We start from the raw sequence: 15,477 nt of genomic DNA on the forward strand, positions 1-15,477 counted from the left end.
ATAATCTCAATAAAAGAAAGTTGTGTTAGTGTAATTGTGCGTGCTGGCAAGGCTGTTCTGGAGGGGGGGGGAGGAAATCATACACTACCATCACAGCTGGCTAGTATATGTAATAAAAGGAAGCTGCAAATGGATGCTTTTGGCTAGCTACAGGCTTTGAGGTGGTATACAACTCCTAGCCTGGTCTCTTCCCATCCACCCAGCTATCGTGTTAGCTCTGTTAAGTGCTGAGATGCAAGTGCTGGAATTAAGAGGTGGCTGTTGCCCCAGCTCCACATGGGAAGGTAAAAGGGGATTCCTTTTAGGCTATTCAGCCCTACCCCAGGATGCTCCAGCTGGGGGCCAAGCTCTCACAGTAGCTGATGGAGGAAGAGGCAGATCTAGAGGGTGAATCACAGGGGAAGGGTAACTCGCACACTCTGAGTCACTGCTGCTGTGATTCACTCTTGCCCTTCTCTTTCTTAATTGAATACACAAGGGAGAATGGCTGGGTATTAAGACTAGTCCCATGCAAATAGCCTCCAAGAGACGCTGTGCTTTTCCCTGGGAGAATGGAATTTACTCTCTTTGGGCTGTAAAAGTAGGTGCAGGATGAGCACTGCCTCTGATGTCCTAGTCTGTCCTTGTATGCCCAAAGGTTAGGTGCCTCTAAGTCTACACCTGTGCAGTTTTTTCTCCCCAGTGTTTCTAAAAGCCTTGCTGAAATTCCTTCTATGTCAAGAGGGCTGCTTGTCTGCTGTTGCGCTTCCTGCACAAGTGCGAACACGCAAGAAAAGAGCAAGTGGTTCAGACATACTTAATTTAGCAATGACTCTATGTTAGTAGCTTGGGGATATTCACCCCTGCGGGGAGAAATGCCCCACCACTCTGCTTGGCCTACCACATCATCCACACACACATCAGCTCTACTTCAAACGCTGGTGTATTCTTGTTGACTTTCTGGTAGCCCCTTCATCAGCCACAGAAACATGCAGGTGTTTCCTTCACCACCACCAGACTTTTTTTCTACACATACCCACACATGCAAAGCACAGAGCGCTAAGTCTCTTCCTTTCCTTCTGTGCTTCCCCCTCTTTTCTCCAGGTGCCTGGTTTGCCGCAGAGCTGCCTGCCTACCTCTGCATGGTCTCAGCCTGTGGGCACACCTCTCTGGACTCACAGGCGAGAGAGGCTCTGAAGGTGACGTGCATCAGGATGGGGCTGAAATCATTTTAGGGCTAGAGCAACCCGTGGGCTTTGTAGCACCGAGTGTTGGCTTGTAGCACCGAGTGTTGGCACTGGGACACCTGTGCCTTCCTGTGTTACTCCACGCTGCTCGCTGAATTTCCTGTCACAGTGAGCAGGGCAGGGTTGCTGCTCTTTTGCTAATGCTTTAAAGGTTGCAGTTTATTCCTTTCAAATGGTTGCTTTGTGCATTGCTGTTACTCTAGGTCTGTAAATGTCTAAAGAGCAATATATGAAACCCACATCATCTTGGGCATTTTGAATTTAACTTGGTTCAAGCCAGGATCCACAAAAATGCATTTTAATCAAAGTCTTTTTATCTATGTCCTAATCCTTTCTTCTGCTTCAAAAGCTCTGGCCTTCATGGCTCGCTAGTGCTCTGAAGGACATATGCTGCTCAAACACAAGTCTCACGCGAGAGCCAGTTAGAACTTACCCAGTGACAAAACTGCTTTCAGAAATATTTATCTTATGTGCCTTTCTGTAAAGCTGTAGTTCAGTAATATGCAAAAAACAGGTGCTGCTGGAGGTCGTATCATGTTCAGGAAGCGATATGAAAACATTAACCTAAGGAACCGCACTGTTTGGAGCTGCTTGCTCAGGAAATGTCAGTAGTGCTGCTACTCTGCAGTGGCCCCTTGATTTTAGCTTCTTCATCCTCACTTTCTTTTCTAGCTCTGCCTTCCTTATTCACCAAGAAGGCAAGGTTCCTCTCAGCCTGTTATGAACCCTCCCTATCATACTACTATCCCATCCCCCCCAGCACATAACAAAAATAGTTGCAATATCAGGCCTTTGGCTACTCAACACAAGCTTCTTTAAAGACAAGCTTTCCCAGCACTAAGCCAGAACAATGCCAAAGCTTTCGGTATCTAAACTCTGCCTCCATGTAAAACTGAAAGCTTGTCTTGGCAGCCACCTCACCCTTGAGGCAGGCAACTCCTGTGGTGCTGCAACTCTTTTTTTAGTTTTTCTTTCTTTTTTCTTTTTTTTTTTTTTTTAAACTTTCAAGCTTCCTACCTGTGTGAAGTGCTGCTTCTGGGCATGGCCAGACAGCTTCAATTTCACTGTCAGAGCAGCTCAGACAGGAGTTTGGCAGAGGGCAAAAAGCAGACAGATTCTTCTGCCAACTGCCCCAAGGCAGAGGGGCTGGTCCACGCAGGTGACGCAAGCTTGTTTCATACTTAATAAATTGTCATTAACCCAGTCAACCAGTGCAGATATAAGATAATACAAGGATAAAGCTACTTCATCAGTTATTTGTAAATATGGGTGGATTTTTTTGTTTGGTTTTTTTTTAATGCAAGTTCCTGGATGGTAGGAACCCACTGTATACTGGCCAGTCCCTAGCAATAGACAACGGCGCATACTTACCATACTGGCTGTGAGAAACCAGAGTGCTGACCCAGGGGACCAGCCGAGGCTGATGGGCTCTGGGCTCAGCGACAAGCAGGACAGAAACAAACTCTGGAGTAGCCAGCCGCTGGTGACCTCTAGAGTGGACAGGCATAGGAAGGAACAGCCAACAGCACTTACTGCTCTTCCTGTTTTCCAGCTGCCATTGCACTGGAAAAAAGTAATTATCCATCTCCAGGAGAGGAATATGACAAGCACCAGTGCGACTTTCCAACCTGCTTCCATGTAGCAGGGTTAAACAAGCCCTGGGACCAGGGACCAAAAGCAAGAGCTGCCTGTTCCCAATGGGATAGCCTCACAAGCGTGCCAGCCCTGTGCATCTCCAGAGGAGTGAAAAGTAAGCCAAGGGCATGGCGCCTGCACCTGCGCTCCAGTCTGAAAACTTCAATGGCCTAAACAGGAGGGTTGCTTAAGAACACCCTAGAGCTTTGTGGTAAGGGTTCTCTCCTGCCACCTGGGTGTAAATCTCTGCAGGCAGAAGGAACAGGACGTGGGCCTCCCACAGACCCTTTCGCTGGTACTCACTTCTTCCCATCTCACACAACTGGCAGCAGCTCCTGGATGCCAGCCTACTGATAGTAGGGCCCAGTGATACGTAACTCCAGCTTTCCTTGGCTTTCAGGTGACACTCAGTCTAAGCAGGTCTCTACTTTTGCCCCTAGCTGGAGCGATGGCCAAGGCCACTGGCCAGCACACAGCACTCAGCAGCAGCGTTTTGCTCCATGCTGTCTCTAAGAACAGTGGAGCCCTGAGCAATTTTAAGTTAAACAGGGCAGAACATGTGTCAACTTGATGTCATAGTCTGAAGCCTCTAGGTCAGGTTTAGTGCATGTTCCTGCAGCTTTAGCAGAACATGAAAATCCTAGACACAGGGTATGAAGCGTACATAGCAGGCAAGAAGAAAAGAGACTTTTCTATCACTCCAGGCAGGTCTGCCCTTTAAGTACTGACAGAGCCAGAAACTTGCTATCTGCCAGCATTTCTATTAGTGCATAATGTGCTCACATTAGTTCCTCCTCTCATAAGCTTTCCCCTAATGGTTGCACCTGCTTTTCCTCATCTCCTGCTCCTTTTTGTCCTCATAAGCTCCTAGTCCTCTTCCCTGAAGCATCACTCACCACCCCTCTCCCCTTCACACCCCCACTTCCTTAAAAAGTTATCATTATCCTAGTGTCCTGCTATCCCCTCTATAGCCCACATAGTGATTTGTTCCCAAAGCCTTTTAGGAGCAAAGAACCCATTCCTTCATAGTTCACACAATGCAAAACACAACCATTTCAGAGCAACAGAAAAAGTGTGCAAGCTGTCACATAACCTGCAGTGTCTTCATCCACTGTGGTCCTCAAGTCTTTCAAAGCCACCCTTCCTCTTTTTTCAGACGTTTCGATTCCACTTCTCATCTTCCCAGTTTCTACCCAACAAAAGCACTGTTCACTCTCTCACTTACCTCCAGCCCCCAGAGCTCAAACATCAGGTGGGTTTTTTTTGCAGTATGAAACAGTTTGTACTACCTATTTTCTTCTCCCAACATTTGCATTTTAATTTTCAGTAAAGCTGAACCCCAAACTCTACCTGTGTTGGCTCAAAGGATATACTACACTCATCTTGGAGCCGAAGAGGATGGACAACTTTTGGGTGGGATAGTCAGAGATCAGCACATCCACACACAACGGCAGGGGAACGGCTTTTTCTGTGGCTCCTACCTCTTGTCCTCCAGTTACAGGATGAATTCTGACACACCCCGGAGAGAAAGTCACTGCTCTAGTAGAGGAAGAAAAAAAATGAGCAAGACAACAATCTGATTCTCAAGGCCATTACATCATCCAGACAGCAAACATAGTTTATTTCTAAAACAGCTGGAATCCCATATTTGACAAAGTTGCAGACAGATGGTGCTTTCAGAACCAGGTTGACACTGAAGGAAACACTTTTGCTGGCAGAGCTACAGTACTGAGGTGCCAAAGTCCCTGCCAGACAGAGCTGTCATTCAAAGACCCCCGGTAGAGCTGGTGATACCAGCAAAACCTGCGCTTTTCTTGGTAGAAATGTTTCACACAGAGGATTTGGAGGAAGTGAGGAAGCTTTGGCAGCAGAGATGTCAGTTTTCCAGCCTGAAAGCACCCCACATTAAGAGCATCTGGTGGGTCTATGGACCCAGCACTGTTGTAACAGCAAAAGCTGCAGGCATACCTTAGACCTGTCGATAGGCACAAAAACCAAAAGGGAACTTGTAATTTACTTCTCTTGATCCAATATACACAAGTGCACTTGCAGAAAAACATATTCTTTGGACGATCACAGAGCACAGTTCAGAAATTCTTTGGTTGTCAGGCTGCATGAAATTCCCCCTAATTTTTTTTCCCCCTCCACACAGTAACAAGTGACAGAGTGATGTGGGAGGCTGAAAAAAAAAGATGGTAGTGTAGTGCCAGGAGAGGGGGCACAATTCCAGCAGAGAGTGGAAACAGCCTTTTCTTCAGAGTAAGTCTGAGCTCCAGCCCCAACCCTTAGCAGGTGCTTCTCCCCCTGCCACCACAGCGCTGAAGTCTCAGCTGCATTCATGCTGTGTGCAGCAGAGCACTGGTTTCCCACAGGATTGCCCAGAGGAGTTAAAGGTCATAGGAAGGTGCCTACTATCTACCTGAGGTGGTATCTCAGGAGGTGAAGGAGAAATAGAGCACTTCTCTTTCCTCTGGGGGAACAGGAGAGGTTGTATCCTTAAATATCTACCATGTCAGTCCAAATTAAAGTCAGAGTGCTGGTTTCCAAAAACTGTAGTTACATCACTCTTGGCAGAGAACTGGTGATCAAGCACCCCTGTTCCAAAAACATACATATATATATGTGTCTGTGTGTGTACACATGTCTCTGTGTGTGTGTGTACACGTGTGTGTACCTTCGTCTGTCAGTATTTTCACTCAAAGTGCCCTTCTCATGTATGTCCTTTGGACCAGCCCTATGCTGGCAGGGCAAGGAAGCCTGAACCACCACTGACTCTGCTGATAGTGGATTTCTAGCTGAGAAGAATGTCTGTTCTCTTAAGCCAGAAAGCCTTTGAGGCATGCTCAATTTGGGTTGTTAAAAAGAAAAAAGTAACCCATTTCTGACCAAGCACAAAATACGTCATCTGAAGGTATGGGGCAGAAAAGCAGGCCAAAGTTAGACATTATTAAGAAATAAAAAATAGTCAATATGAAATTAATAACATTATAACTGCCTGATACATATTTTTATTTAAATAAACCTCTATATTAATGTGAAAGCAGTTTATCTTGGAGTGAATCTATGTATCTTCATCCACAAACAGCAGACTTTGGTGCTTTGAAATTGTTTCCTGCTCTGTGTTGCTGTAAATAGGGCACTTATGAAGAGGAACAGCAAGAAGATCAGAGAAACTCTGCACTGTGAGGAGGGGGATTTCTACCTTTCCAGGTTATCTGCTCAGTTATTTTCATTTACTTACTCAAAATTTTTGACACTAGCAGTTGGCCAATTTCTCTTGTCAGAGAGTAAGAAAAAAAAAATATCAAAGTAAAGATACATGTATTGGGATGAGAGAAAAAAATACGGTGGCAACAAATGGCAATGTATGATGACCTGCTATAAGGCACAAGAAGAATTTTCTGAGAGGACCATTAAATTACTATTGATGCAGAATTTCAGACAAACAGAAAAATGCATAGCATGCCAGAAAATGCCTTTTTCCTCCAGATTGGACCTGGTAAACTGTATACATCCTACTTTTTGCAGAAACCTGCTGCACCATCTTGCAGTTGTCCTGACAGAAGAGACTAACTTATAAATACAAGTTCTACTTCACAGACATGAAAGGGAAGCACCAAGGAGGAGAAGTGTGCATTTCCCTTTTTCCTGCAAAGAATTCCCAGCTCACCAGAGATGGACTGCAGAAGGAGAGAAAGACAAAGGTGCCAAGAAGGCAGTGTCTCAGCCGTGAAGTTACATAGACGATACCAGGTTGGACAAAACTGAACTTTCCTTCCTGTCCAGGCTCTGGACAGAGTCTCCAAAAGCACGGATCCCAGCAGAGGCAGAGGAAGGGACAAACCGCATGTAAGAGAAAGCAAGCAGCACATTGCTCCATTCACAATGGGCTTCCCATGAACACTGTTAGACTACAAAGAGAATCATTTATAGGAAATGCACAGAAATTTTCTACAGAACAGGTCTTACAAATACCCGTTTTTCAAATGAGTATTTGTGAAAAGGCAAAAAAAAAGATCCCACAAAACATTAAACACATATTCTTGGGTATGTATTTTCCTGTATTTGGCAGAGGGAAGTTTTAAAGAATAATCTTTGATTGTTAATAACCTGTAAAAATTCATGGAGAAAAAACCTGATTTCATCATGTACTGTTGGGGCTAGGAGAGTGTTTGCAGTGATGTATTCAAGTCGCAGTTTGTAATTTTTGATGTTAGAAAAAGTCCACAGTTCTGATAGAAAGAGGTAACAAAGACCTGGGTCATCTTATCCAGGCACAAATCAGTTTGTAACAGTTCCTTCCTTAAACAAATCATCTTTGGAAGTTAAGAATCAGGTAGGAATTTGCAGGATTTCCCTTCTGTAAACATATGGAGGAAATCAGAAGCAATTTTTCCATCCCTCTGAAAGGAGAACCAAATGACTCTCCAAATTAGTTTTAAATGCACTTATTGCAAATGGCTGAAAATGACCACAGCCCAGCTTGTGAGACAGAAGTTATCTTCCTCTGTAAAGCTCATAAAAAGCACGTTCTCCATTATAAACTTCTTTGGGGGGGAGTGGGGGGAACAAAAGAACTTTGGTTCACAACATTGTTTTGCATAGGTGTTGAAGAAGATCTTCAAAAGCTACCAGCTGTCCAGGCTAGTAACCAAATACCCATGCTCTCTCCTCAGTAGTGGATGCTCTTCTTTGGTATCTTGTTTTGTAAGGCAGAAGTCTTGCAGAGATGAAGGAGTCACACAGATGCATCTTTGAAAAAGAAGACAGTGTCACTTGCGTTGCCACAAACAAATTCATCTACTTGATAAAGGAACACACAGGAAACCTTATTTTGTTAAAGGGTGGGGGAGGGAGAAGAGAAAGCACTGATACATTCATTGCTTCCTAGAAGCAAGTTATTTTGCTCTTGTAGCTAGTTAACAGCTGTCAGTAGCTGTGATACATCCGTGTTGACAGAAAATATGGAATTATTGCTTTGTGAGTAATTTTGAGTAACAAGGAACAGAACATTAATAAATCCTTCCAGGCAGACACAGCCCTGTGGCAGAAAATATAAATATTCATTTTGGGAAGCATTCTGGCAGTTACTAAGCATGATACTTACTTGTTGACTGCGTGATACACGAAACCTTGTAGGATGACCATATGCTTAAAACACAAAGGACTGTAGCTAGGAACCCGAAAGTCTGGATGAGAAAACAAACCAACCACAAATATTTACAGAACATTAGATGACACATATTCCATGAATGTATGGACACTCTTGTATATCCTGATACATATTTTACAACACTAACAGACCCAAAAAGGTAATTTCTTACTCCATTCTGCCATTATACTACAAAAATAAAAGTTTACATAGTATAATAGCAGCTTATATCTTGCCAAAACAATGACTGAAAGATAGACTGAAAGTCATATACAAGGGGGGAGAAAAAGCTGGACAGCAGCATAGAGTGTCACCTTCTAGACTTCTCACTAGAATTTTGCAACAAAGAAAAGGCTTTTTCTAACACCTCTGATTACTGCTCTTTTACTGCCCCATTCAAACAAGCCCTTCCCTACCATCTACCAAATAAACAAGTCAGGTAAGTCTTCTAGTCTGTTTGCATCATCAGGACTAAGTTTCTGAAAGCAATTCTTTATTCTGGAGGAGTTGTATTTCGGGTCCTGCTGCTGTGAAAATACTGTTGCCCACACTCTCTATAAAGCCCTCCAGCCAACAGAGGCAGAGAGTATCTTCCAGTAAGTCAGCCCAGGACCCCCATGGGTTTTAGCTCAGGAGAAATTATCTTGAACAGGGCTCTGTTCAGGGGCAAGGGGCATCAAAAACCAAAGACTGGGGTAAAATGCTTTTGGTAGCTTCTAGTTGCTACAACTGACATTTGTCAAAACTGAATTGTCTTAATTCTTCCCCTAAACACATGAGTTCCTATGCGTTAAAGCAGGAGCCTTTGGTTTCAACTTCCTGACAAGACAAATACCCATTTTAGTGGTGAGTCTGGAGTCTCACAACAAAATATTTTTGTTGGCATTGTACTACAGAACATTCACTGAAATGAGCTATAAGGTAGTTCATCCAATCAAGACACAAGCAAGGCAAGTCTGTAAGAAAATAAAATTACAAGTAATAGATTTTCAATGCCCTACTTAATCTATATCACAATTAAAAAAGTGTTAAGACTAATAAACACAGTCTTACCGCTCCAGCCACAAGTCCAGTCAAATTGTAACTCCTGGATGCTGCTACAATCGATGCAATGAGAAGCAGAATTGTACCGATTAAATAATGAAGAAACTCCTGTAAAAGCAAGCACACCCTGCATCAGAAGGGAAACTTGTTGGGAAAGCATCTTGATATGCCTCAAGAATGAAAACAACTTGGCAGAGGTTACTAAAACCCAGAGGACAAAAAAAAACACTCGAAAGAAAAGTGAGAGAGAAAAAAACACCTTGTGAGTGGATTTTGTACCATACTTGACTTTCTGTTCAAAAAGGGAGAGAAGGCCAATCTCCAGGTCTACTAATGTCACTGGAATAAGATCTATTTACTGGGTATGGATGCAATCCTTTCAATTCAACATGGTACATATTGAGGGTGAAACACATTATCTTTATTGCATCAAGTAAAGAGACACCTTACTTAAAGAGACAGTTCTGGAGGAAGGAAGAGGTGTTAAGGGCATATTTCTCTAGCCTATATGAAATGGCAATAAATGTCAGCAAATGGTGTAAGTAGAAAACCAAATGCTCCTACTTCTGATAATCTTAGAAAGGAAGCAGTGGATCTACTGCTGGATTTACTAACAACTTACATCAACCAAGACTGGAAACAGGAGAGAACGCACAAAAAGTGCAATTACGCAGAAACTCATAACCAACACCCAGGCTCCTAAGTCTGCAAGGGTGGCTGCAGCTGTCCTGCAGGTTCTTCTCAGAGTGCAGAGGCAACGCTTTTAAGCTGTCCTCTAGTGTGATGAGTATCAGTCCAGGAATCAATTTTACCTTGTTATAAGCAGGGGTTGTCTATGGATTTAGATTTTGAATCCTCCCAAAGGTTATGGCAACCCATATGGGTGTTTGCAAACTGAACATGGGTTGTTTCTTTTGCATGGTGGGGTTGGCAGGAGGGTATTTGCTTACTTTATCTGCATTGCACTACCAGCATGAGCCAAGCAAATGCCATGTGTAAGGGAGAGGAGGGATTCCTTCTCAAACCAAACAAGAGAAAATATAGTCCCCCAAAAAAATTATTGAAAGCAATTTCAGAAGAGAAGTAGTCTATCATCCCATACCACAGTTTCCCTCTGCTCAGATGTTTATGAACAGCTGAGGAGGATCTTTGCCGTAAAGTAGGCTCTGAGACTGCAACTTGACTTTTCTCATTTGTAACCTTGTTTCAGGTAATGAAGATCTCAACCCTTGCTTTTGCTAGAATAACTTACTTCCATAAGGAGGCTTCTCTGGCTAGTCCACGATGCAGCAGGCCAATCAGCCATGCCATTGCCTCCTTAGAGACACCAAGTAATGCAGTGTACACAGGCCACTACTTTAGAGGAATCCGAGGGATGGGCAAAGGTGCAAAAGAATCATCAAAGGCTAAATTAGGTGGAGAACCAACCCCTGGCAGGACCAGGAAAGTGCCCCCCTGGCAAAATACTTCCCAGCTTTAACAGGTGTCAATGCTGAACAACCTTTTGAAGCACTGCAAATTTACTGACTGCAAATCACTCCTGATTGCAATGTAGAGATCCTGCCAGGAAACTCGGCGAAACACTAGTCGTAGTTTCCCAGTCTCTTACAGGCCTTCCTATTCTGTTCTAAAGATACTTAAATATGTGACTGAAAAGGAGTTTTGTTGTAAAAGAGCGGCAATGTTCAAGCACCACATCCCATAAAGCTAGCTGAAGCTGAGCAGCCACAAACTGCAGTACCTTAAACTCACTAGTGACTCTGGAACACTTAGGAATCATTAAACACACAACAAAAACTGAAAGCAGCCTATGTGGAGGTCAAAATGGCATAGTCCTGTTACAGCAGTGCACACACTAAATGCTGCTTTGCAAAACTGTAATTTATTAGCTCATTTCAATCCCTTATTTCAATCCCTGCATCTTTATTATCTCTAGATAAAGAAGTACTTTCTAGAGACAAATAATGGTGGTGTATGTTTGAAAAAATAAGAAGGGGCACAAGTCTAACTACATTCTTCAGCTAGAAAGAAAATTAAATTTTTCTCTCTCGTTAGAAGTGGACGGATAGGCAAACTGCTATCTGCAAACTACTTACATTGCTTCCATTAACCACCATCCAACCACTTCGGATTTCAAAATCCTCTGTATCTCTCCACTTGGCTTTCCCCATCCCTTTGGTCCTTCCTCTGTGGAACTAACATGTCATTACGCATAAGGGAGACATGTCCTAAGACATTATTAAAATCTGTCATCCCATACTGGGACACAGGACTCTTCCGTTAGCCGATCTGACCCAAAGCTACTGAGGAAGTTCAGGTCTTGCATTTTCTGTGCTGCTTGTCAGTCTTCTGCTAGGATATGAGAGATAGACGTGCAGGGGAAATAAGGGAATGAGGCAGGAACATCCTGCAGGATATCCCAGGGATGGCCAGGCTATGGCAATCAGGCAGAGGTTCCTATTTCTTGCTATTGTTAAGGTACATAAAACCATACCAAAAAGAGACACATTTGACCTAAATAGCACTCATAGACTTTATTTTGGGACAAGGTGTAGTACATGAATTCTAATGCTATGATTTGGTACTCTAGCAATCCCTTATAAATAGATGCTATAAATGACCTGAGCTAGGATGCATCTGCTAAAGGCTTGATAGTCAGTAGCTTCTTTTCCATTGTCTCAGAATAAAACTCCTTTCCTGGAGTAACTCTGGATTTACATCTGTGTAAAGGAGGGCAAGATCAAATCTAAATCAGCTAAAAAACTTACAATTACAGCATCTACTGAACTGAATACTAATAATGAAAGCAACAAAAGGATTTGTATGCAAGGCAAAAAAAAAGCACACAAAAGACAGCCTATCATTGTGCACAAAAAAATGGACTAAGTAATCTAGACATCAACCCACAAGGAGAGGGAAGGAACCCAGACCACCTAACAGACTTACCGCAAGTGGCCAGCTAATGCAAGTGAGCTTCCTGTAGATTCTGAAAATGTGGATAATGTAGAAGAACAAAATCATAACCAAGTCGCACATGGTGACAATCTGAAAGTAGCTGTATGCGCTGTAATCTGTCCATGGAGAATTATTTACACTGATGAATCCAACCAGCAGTGAGACCTGAAAGACAAAAGGCACATTAAATATTTTTACAATGGTGCTCAGAGGGCCATGGAGATCATTTTAAACACAACAAAACAGCACTTAGAAACAGAAGACAAATATGTAATGTAAATTGGATGGTCCCACCAAAATGGAGGAGAATGTTACAAGCACAGTAATAACGTTTTAAAATTTGCTGTTAAATGAGCTAAAACAACCATTAAGAGTGGGGAAAGAGCCAACTGCTAGAAGGAAAGCAGCAGTTTCAGCCCAAATCCAACCTGAAAAAGTCTCTACGGACGATACAAGTGGTCTCAAATAAAGAAGCGGTGTTGAATGCCCTGGAGTTGCACCAGCAACTGAAGCATCTAAAGCCCATGGACTTTCAGCAGGAAACCACTGAAGGCTGTAAAAATTGAGGTGCCCATGAGCACAGGCGCCTTTACTTCCATTTAGTGACAGTTCTTACACGCAAAATCGGAGAATCTGGCTGCAACTGAGCTAACAGTTTTACCCTTCCTTTTTTACCACCTACAGAGCAGGAGTATTAGTAGACTGTAAGATAGTATCATAGCAAATAATATAAACATTTGGAGGAACTGATTAATTCATCCCATCCCCCGTACAATAGGTATGAGCTTTAATATGGTAACATCGTCACATAAAACTATAAAGCATTATTGTACAACTTTCAGTTGTAGGCTTGCAAAGGACAAAAGCTATTTTATTTTTTTAACACAAAGCTACTTGTTTATTTTACTAATCTTGCTGCTTCTACCAGCCTGGCTAACTTAGGTGATAAAAATAAATCTGCTGAGGATATATCTGAATATTTTCTTATTACAGACTTTGTCAATGCATGCTTTCAGCCACTGCAATTTTTACTTCATCCTTTACTTTACTTTGACCCAAAGTCAGCCAGGAGCAGTAATGATTCACATTTTAAGTGTTTCTCAAAGACATTAAAAAACTATCTGAGGAAGCCAGCATTTCAAGACTACAGCATCCTTTCCTGCACACTCATCTTCCAAACTCCTAACGAACTGCATCCATTATCAGAACAATTTCCTTAGGATTAAAAGGGGGAAAAAACCAAACAACACCAAAACAACATAGCTTAGATTCTTCCCACTGTAGTTTTAACTGAGTTTCATCTGCTCAGTTCTAAGTGGACAGGCTGAACATATACATCCTCAAGTGTAATCAAAAGTTCTATACACACCTAAGAACTTCACAAGAAGTTCACAAAACCTTGTCACCTTAGCCAAACTCCATACAAACAGCCACATCAATGTTGCAACAGTGAACCACCTCAAAAAGGTGGCACCAGAGAGAAAAGTCGGTGCTCCGGGACCCCTCCCCACACAAGTCGCTAAGCGATTGTTGATCTGGTCTGGCTCCATTATTTTTACTGTGGTAAAAGTCCAAGTAGTTGATATCAGCATTGTGATGCTCAGTCCAAGCCAGTGCCAGGCTTCTGCACTAGAGTAAGCCTACATCCCCTCCCACCTTTGAAACAGATATAACGTACAGGAGGCGGGATTTTGAGGTGCAGGGCTAGATCATGCTCAAAGCTTCTCAGGAATGGAGGTTACACATGCCTTTGAAAATGCATGGTATTGCTCAGTCCCTGTTCCCCAAATATGTTCCTGCCCTCTGTTTTGCGAGTGTAATGGCATAGTAGCATCCTGTGTGTTTAGTGCTTTGGTCTGTACCATGCCTGTTCTCTCAGGGTCTCACAGCCTAGCCACTGGGGAATCCTAAATGCACAAAGTCTTGTATCTTGTGCATGGCAGAGCTTTCTGAGATGCTACATTTCTTGGAAGACAACAAAGCAATGTTCTCTGCAATTCAGCATTTAAATACTTGTCCTGGTTTCAGCCAGGGTAGGGTTAATTTTCTTCACAGATGCTAGTGTGAGGCTGTGTTTTGGATCTGGGATGAGAAAATGTTCATAACGTGCTGATGTTTTGAGTTGTTGCTAAGTAGTCAAGGACAGTCCAGCTTCTCATGCTGGCCTGCTAGCAAGAAGGCTGGGGGTGCACAGGAAGCTGTGAGGGAACACAGCCAGGACAGCTGATCCAGGCTGACCAAAGAGATATTCAATACCATATGACATCATGCTCAGTACATAAAGCTGGGGCAAAGAAGAAGGAAGGGATGGAGGGGCATTCAGAGTGATGGCGTCTGTCTTCCCAAGAAACCATCAGGCGTGATGGAGCTCTGCTTCCCTGGAGATGGCTGAACTCCTGCCTGCCCATGGGGAGTAGTGAATGAATTCCTTGTTTTGCTTTGCTTGTGTGCGTGGCTTTTGCTTTACTTATTAAACTGTCTTTATCTCAAACCATGAATTTCCTCACTTTTACTCTTCCAATTCTCTCTCCTGTCCCACCGTAGGGGAGAGAGCGAGCAACTGCGTGGTGCTTAGTTGCCATCTGGGGCTAAACCGTGACAGTCCTTCTGGCCCAGTTCTTCAATTCTAAGATAATTTTAATTAAGTTTTGTCTAATCTATGTCTACATACACCAGCTCTACGTTAAGCTGTGGTTTCATGAGGGGCCATGACCTTTGCCATCTTCTCCTTCCCACACTGATTTCACTCCCTGTCATGTAGTGGCTCCTCTACTCATCTGTGCTGAGCCACCTAGGTGTACTAAGCCATCAGAAAAGTGAACTACTGAAAAAAGCAAATAACTTTACTCTGACTCTGCATTCATACAAGGCAGGGTCAGGTGAGAAAGGGAGTGTGAGGGAGAAGTTAGGACTCCAAGGGAAAGGATAGGAAGGACTCAGCAGGCAGGATGGCAGCAGCTAGTAATCATGCTGGCTCAGGCTGTCACAGACCATCCAACTCGGTTCCTTGAATTTTAATGTCAGTTAAGCAAAGAGTCACCTGACTTAGCTGCTGAATAACTTGAACAACCAGAAGGAGATCAGCAGGTCATTTACCCTATAATCTAGGGGAACACTTGAAGTGATGCAAGACACACAGCTATTATTTTCACGAGAAAATGAAATTTTATTCTATAGGAAGACTCAACAAGAAGTCACAGCAAGCGTTGAATCTTGCTCTTGGATAAAGGTGGGCTGAGGACAACACTTCTCTAACCACTAAAGGTTAGAAGGGGTCTCTTTTATTCAGGTGCCTTCACAACCATCATCTCTCACCATACAAAACAAGTAGGAAGCACTAATTCACAGAAATATTAAATTTGCCTTTTGGCTTATTTCATGCTTGAACCATTATCAACTTTTTTACTGTGTACAAAGGATAAGAAGGACTGTATCCTTGAAGTACAATCATCATCTAAATTATAA

General features: G+C 43.0%; 1 protein-coding gene across 1 annotated transcript in view; it reads right to left on the minus strand.

The window, feature by feature from the left end:
- Nucleotides 1–7,951: 7,951 nt before the first annotated feature.
- The window catches only part of CMTM7 (CKLF like MARVEL transmembrane domain containing 7), a gene marked incomplete at its 3' end in the record, with an annotated part of 28,450 nt that continues 20,924 nt past the window's right edge, over nt 7,952–15,477 (minus strand). Inside the window, exons 2-4 of the mRNA XM_082015178.1 lie at nt 12,004–12,177; nt 9,067–9,165; nt 7,952–8,050 (exon numbers count right to left, since the gene is read on the minus strand). Coding sequence (XP_081871304.1) covers nt 7,952–8,050; nt 9,067–9,165; nt 12,004–12,177 — 372 coding nt within the window. The remainder of the gene's footprint in view (nt 8,051–9,066; nt 9,166–12,003; nt 12,178–15,477) is intronic.

This window comes from Phaethon aethereus (assembly GCF_964289735.1).
Source record: "Phaethon aethereus genome assembly, chromosome: 2".
Lineage (NCBI taxonomy): Eukaryota > Metazoa > Chordata > Aves > Phaethontiformes > Phaethontidae > Phaethon > Phaethon aethereus.